This window comes from Rhododendron vialii, chromosome 5a (assembly GCF_030253575.1).
Source record: "Rhododendron vialii isolate Sample 1 chromosome 5a, ASM3025357v1".
Taxonomy (NCBI): domain Eukaryota; kingdom Viridiplantae; phylum Streptophyta; class Magnoliopsida; order Ericales; family Ericaceae; genus Rhododendron; species Rhododendron vialii.
The window spans coordinates 25,264,165-25,270,878 of record NC_080561.1 but is presented as its reverse complement, the minus strand read 5'-3'; the positions used below and the strand labels follow the sequence as shown (position 1 = coordinate 25,270,878).

Here is a 6,714-nt window from a genome sequence, read left to right as displayed (position 1 = left end):
GTCATCCAAATAGAGCTTCAAAAATTCCTGCACATCACTGTCATTTCCCTACACTGTAGGAAGAGTTTTCCATATTCATAACCAATACCCATTGTGAATGAGACGAGATGATGACTAGATGTGAAATCCAGATTCAAGGCCTTGTCAAACTTGACGATCTCCATACAGATGCAAAACATTCTAATAACATGCTAATTAGGGTGTCAATCACTCCAAATTGCTGCATCGGATACGGACATGGGTATCAGCATCCTAAAGCCATGTATGTGTATCCCAGCAAGTACCATACACTTCTCTGCTTAAACCGAGGTCATGCAACCATAAATTATACAGTACATCACTTTAGGCAAAACGAGACAAGAAAATGACATCCACAAACTTTATTCAACAAGTCTGCTCAGCAAGAGCATAATTAAGTCATCACTCATAGACATCCAGGTATCTACAGAAAAACAGAAACACGGGAAACTAAACCAAAATAAAAGGGCAACACATATTATATAAGATAAAGACATCAACCAAACACTGCAGTAGAATAAACTGTCTTTGTAACCCCCAACAGAAATCTTAGCTAGATTTTACAGCTCCATAAACTGCAACCACGTTGAATTACAGGACCACCACACTCCAAGGTACAGCAGCATGCATTGTACTTGTACTACCTTGGTAATGTGATACACATAGCAGGTGACTAATTGGTTTCCACCTTAAAATACCACCAACTTTAGAAGCAAAAAGTAGCTTGATCCACTGCAGTAACTTTTTCATCGGCTGTGTAACTAGCGTCTTACATTTCTCTGTTCACTTCATAGATCTCATCCTCCATCTTGATTAAATCACCATCGAAAACTATTTTCCGCCATCATATTGCATTTTTCTGCAATTTTAAACCACTTAACACTGCTAACTCCCGTGGGAAAAAAAACACACTGCTAACTCCATGAACACGGGACATAAGTTGCTCAAGCCTAAACTGGGAAAGATAGTTTGAGGTTCTATGCAGGAGAATTATAAAGCTTAAACTTCTCCCTCCATGTTTCTTCAAAGACTTTGGGTATGAAGCAACCTAGCGTTGCTATCCCCGTATTTTGATTCAGCAACTTTCTGAAAACTTAAAATACCTTATGAACGACGTAATACATACGTACCAATCCTGTGCAGAATGCCATGGTAGCAAATGTCTAGCAGCCCTATGGCAAAGTCCACAAGGACCTCTTTCCACACACCAGACTTTAGCCAAGCAAATTTTCCAATTAGCCTTAAGATTGGACCTATAACTGGAAGCAGCAGAATCATCCTATGTACCTACTAAACTTGCCTTAAATTACCTTGCAACTACGTAACCGATAGCTCTTGGGAAAGAGAGCCTCCTAAACATAACCTATCCCTAGTTCCAACCAACCAGCATCTATGCCACAAACTATATAATATAAATCGGACCCCTTCCCCAATCAATACTAGTTCTTGTTGAGTTTATGGACCAGGGCTGGTCTCTCGAATGCTGATGTTAACTGGCTTCCATCCAGACTGGTTAGGAGTCATCCACTTCTTTACGTTGATCACCAGGTGTAAAATCTGGAGTACCTCACCCAATGCAAGCTCTTTTAAGCACATCTTCTTCAAAATAGTAGCAGCTTCATACCTAAGAATCAAGACATTTGAGAGAAACTTTGCAGTCAGATGAATCCAAGGAAGCCAAAGTGACAAAAAGAAAATGGATGGCATTTATCATATTGGGAAATGCTAACCACCAACCAAATGGGTGGTGTATAGCCTCAATAATTGTGTAAAAGTGCAGCGGGAGAAGTGAAGTGTCTTGAAATTCCTCAAAATTGTATTAAAATGCTAAATATTTTTTCTTTATCTCCAACGTAACCACCGTCAATGGGCAATGGTTAGCAAGACCCTCTATCATGCATGACATGTGAATTGGTTAGTGTAGAAGAGTCTTGAGATTTACGGTAGTTGATATTAAGAGACAAATAATGGGCCTAAAATGTGTATTGGTTGTAGAAGTGGGTTGAGATTAATGATGTGTATTGAAGTGATAAATAATTTGTCGTTATCTCCAACTTAAACAACCCCTAAGTCGGTGGTTAGTAAGACCCTTTGTGATTTACCTGCATTGAGAAGCCATTATGGTAGATCTTCCCTTGGAGGATAATAAAAATTTCCGGATTTCATCCCATGTTGTATTAGGGTACTGGTTAGGATTGCCCCCAATGGGGTTCACACACTTCCATAGCTTCTCATTCTTACCCACATATAATTGCAAAGAGAAATTTAAATTCTGCTTTACAACTAGCTGCTGCTCAACCGCACTCTCAAGGGCTTTCTTAATATCAGTATTGCGGTGCTTGGCATCTCCAAAACGTATGCAATCAACTATATTTGCTTCAGTCGGCATAATCTTTTCTGTTTTCAGAGTGTTCAAGGCGAGTAAAACTACCCCAATCAGGCCTTGAACATATTCAGAAGGTTTGGGGCATCCAGGACTCCCCCATAGACCATTTGCAGAGATGTTACTGGGCCCCATTGCTGCGGAAGATGAAGGAAGAAATTCGGGACCATTGGGGCGCCTATTGCTTGACGTGTCATGGTAAACAGGCGGTGCATTGTGGACAGTGTGTCCTTTTTGCGGACTGTTGGAATTTACATGGTTTGGAGATTCAAATACATAACTTTGTTTCATTTCTACTCCGTTTCGTGGTTGAGAAGTAGAAGGGTTGTAAATGCTGGTTGCAAAGGGAGGTGCAAAAGGAGGTTGCAAAGGGAGGTTATTTGGCCTAACTGGCTGCAAATAGTGGTTTTGGTGGTAAGAGCTCTGAAGATTATTGCCGTTGGTCCAGGAAAGGTCGGCATTTCCTGGAGTGAAATTCGAGGGGGGCCCACTGAAGGGAACTCTCTGATTATAAGCACTAGATGATTCATTGGGGTCATTGAATTGCTTAGCATGCATATATCCAGGTTGGCGGGTGTTTGTGTTATTCTGATCGCGGGTGTTCATGTTATTCTGATCTCCTTGAACCCCTATTTGCAAACTCGAACTTCTGGAAATATTTGGTTGACTCATGGTTTTACGAGGTAGATTTCCTTTGTGTTTAGGATCGGGTCCCTTCCCTACGTTTGAGAACTTCTGAGGACTTTCAGAGAAGGATGGCGCTTGTTGGTTCATCTGCATATGCTCAGAAACTGGAACATGTAATGAATCAGAGTTGGGTAAATAGCTAGAGCCACCGAAAACAAATTGTGATGATTCAACATTTGGCACGGGTGGTCCTCCGACCACAAGACTTGTCCAGAGCCATACGCTCTTTGCTGCAGCAACGAGAGGTTGAGATGCCTTCAGAGGTTGTGCTAGGAGAATATTGTATTTCCTCATCCGTAATTGATGAAGAGCATTGGAGAAGTCTCGATCTCCAGAAATTAATAAATAATTAGCAGGAGCAGCATTGTCAACAGCCCAGAATAACATATCCACAAGTATCTTCTTGTCACTTGCATCTTTAACACCTGTTCCATAGAATCCAAGTCCCAACTTAGAAAGGCATGAAATTAACAAGATTTTAGAGCTTGAGGGCAACAAGGTTAAAAAGAAATAGAAGAAAAATTGGTACGTATTACTGAGAAACAGAGAAGGTGCTAACTCCTATTGTGAAGTAAACAATTTTCTTTTACCTTACGCAACCGTGAATTCATCAAATTATACGACATTCAGTAATGTTGCTTCAAATTATCCAATCCAAGTAGATGTCTATAAAAACCACTATTTTTTCAAAAGGAAAAATATGTATTCAGTAAGCAAAACCTCAGTCCCCAGCCAACAATGGAAAGAAGCAAATGCTACACACACTACGCTAAAAAACTTAATGAGAAACACATTAATACATAAGCGAGATTCTACAGTGTAGAACAAATGCAAAAATCACCAAAGCAGTATTCAACCCCACGTACTCAGAAACATTTTACACAAGTAAAGCTCACGTAACAAGATACGAAATTATCAAAAGAAGTACTACAACAGAAAAGATAGAGAAAACTCCAGTTATCAATGATCACTGTCCATGGATTCCCAGTTACAGGCTTTCCAGTTTCCAGACGCAAGAAATGAACCTTTTATTACAAAGAATACGACAAAGTGATGCAGGCCCTTCAAGAATCGAAGTATTGGCTTCATAAATAGAAGATATAGGCAATCCCAAACTTGAATGGTGACATTCAAGAAAGGAATATTCTAGTAAAAAGAACCGTCAGTGTCCAAAATAAAGGTGGATGAAGGCCAGAGAAGGATACTGAACTGCCAAGCAAGCACATAAAAATAAAAGAGTAAAACATGAGAGAGAGAGAGAGAGAGAGAGAGAGAGAGGGAGAGAGAGAGAAAACAAATTGAGAATCCAATTCACAACAGAGAATGAAGAGCTCAAGATTCAAATAAATAACCCCAAATTACCAATGCATCAAAGCCACAAATCATAAACCCTCGAAATTAGGCACAAATTGATGGACCATTTTCTGCAATCAAAAAATTAAACAGCTTTCACAGATTACATACCCATAAACATAAGTCTAATTTTATTTTATTTTGTAAGTATAAGCACATCAGTCTAATGACTCTAATCAGTTATCTACTGTCCAGTGAATAAAATGCTCAAGATCACACAGCCAAAATCCATTGTGACCAGTAACAACAATATTAAAGGAGGTCAGACCACTTTTACCCGGAGACAACAATTCGTCCAGAATTATGAGCACACATCCGTTTCTACATCCATACATATGCACGTGGCTGTGCACATATCTCCGCATACACGGTTCACAACATAAGATGAAGTGCTCTAGATACAAAACTTTCACAGCAAACTATGAGATTACATTTATAAGTACAAGAATACGTAAACTGAATATATTTGGCAGAAAATTGACCGATTATCTTCTTGGATTACAAAAATCCAACTACTCAAACAAATCATGTAAAAGTCCATCCAATCAACTACATCTCCACAATCAACATCCTAAATCGAATCAAAACCTCAAGATCTTTTTTTTTCTTTGGATAAGTAACTAATGCTTTGTTTGGATTGGTTTGTGAAGAAAAAAAAATCCTAACTCAAAAAACACTCATTACCCCCTGCTTAAAATCATTATGCACCTCTTATCTCCATTCATTATTCTCTTTCTCTCTCCAATCATTACCTCTACTTCCAATCATTACTCTCATTTCTCTCTCCACTCATAACCCCACTCGATCGCAATCCAAGAATCAAAAGACCCAACTTTTAATTACTACTCGACTAAAAAAAAAATTCATCCAAAATTACATAACATCTGCAGCATCCACATAAAACATACAGCCAGATATGCTTTTACATTTACACACACACACACACACACACACACACAAATCATCGGCATCTACATACAAAACATACAACATGTATATTAAAGCCCTATATCAAAGCGAAACCTCGAGATCACATCGCAATCTGAGATCAAAGACCTAACTTCTAGTTTAAAAACTCGACTACTTCTTTCTCTTTGGTAAATAACAGGACTACTTTTATATTTACAAGCACAAACATACAGATGAGTACGTCTATACCTGCAGGGACGTGGTTTAGGGCGATGCCAGTGCTGTTGAGGGCTTGCTGAACGGAGGCCGGGATACCACCGGTGTCGCCGTAGGCGGAGACGGAGACGGGGCCGAGGTAGTTCATGTTGGCGAGGGCGTTGGTGATGTTCTGTGCGATCGAGTGCGGCTCGCAGCCCTTGGGGACCTGGCAGTTCTCTATGTCCCACCACACAGATATCTTGGCCTTCTGGTACTGCGCCTCCGCCATCTCGTACTGCCGGACCTCGCCGTTTCTTCCGCCGTCGCCGCCCATCGCTGTCTCGGGTGATGAAGGGAAGGGAAGGGAGTGGAGTGGTACGAGTAGAGGGCGCACGATAGCGGGGTTTTCTCTTTTTCTTTATTCTCTCTCTCTCTCTCTCTCTAGGGAGTGGAGGAGGGCAGTCGGGCAAGAATATAAAGGAAGGGGAAAAGTTCTTTTTGTGGTTAGATTACGGTTGTGTCCCTGAAGGAAGGTGATGAGAGTTTACCTCGAGTCGTCTTTGGATTGACGCGTCGATTTGACTTCTAAGGAAGAAAAGAGAGTATCTATCTATGGAAAAGAAAGGGAAAGGAAATTACTGCTAAAATTAATTACTGTGTTTGGTTTGGTATTTGAAAAGTTTTTTAAAAAATGATAAGAATGATAAATGGAAAAAGATAAAGAAAAAAATGATTGGGAAGAGCTTGAATTGGAATTTCGGAATTTAGATTTCTATGATATGATATGATTAGGAAGAGCTTGAATTGGAATTTCGGAATTTAGATTTCTATGATATGATATGATTGGGAAGAGCTTGAATTGGAATGTGATACTCATCTCTAAATTCAAAAGCAAATGTGAATAATCAAAACATATCACATCATATTTTGATTATTTATTTAAAGGTTGCTAAAATTAGCAATATCAAATCTCACAAGCGATTTTAGAAAGGAAAAAAACAGTTTATGTTATAAACAGTTTTTCAAAAAACACACTTTGTTCACTTAAAAACTGTAAATATAATTTTGAGAAATTTTGAAAGAATTATATTTACACAAATAATTTTGAAATTTTAAAAACTATAAATATAGTTTTTTAAAAACAGATTTTGTATTAAAAAAACAGT

The 6,714-nt window shown here is 39.0% G+C and overlaps 1 protein-coding gene across 1 annotated transcript; it reads right to left on the bottom strand.

Annotated features, from left to right (window-relative positions):
- Nucleotides 1-354: 354 nt before the first annotated feature.
- LOC131325219 (uncharacterized) lies at nucleotides 355-6,049 on the bottom strand. The gene is made up of 3 exons (XM_058357349.1): nucleotides 5,600-6,049; nucleotides 2,121-3,513; nucleotides 355-1,642 (listed from the first exon to the last, which is right to left on the bottom strand). The coding sequence occupies exons 1-3, from the start codon at nucleotides 5,880-5,882 to the stop codon at nucleotides 1,474-1,476; spliced, it is 1,845 nt and encodes a 614-aa protein (XP_058213332.1). The 5' UTR covers nucleotides 5,883-6,049; the 3' UTR covers nucleotides 355-1,473.
- Between the last annotated feature and the right edge of the window lie 665 nt (nucleotides 6,050-6,714).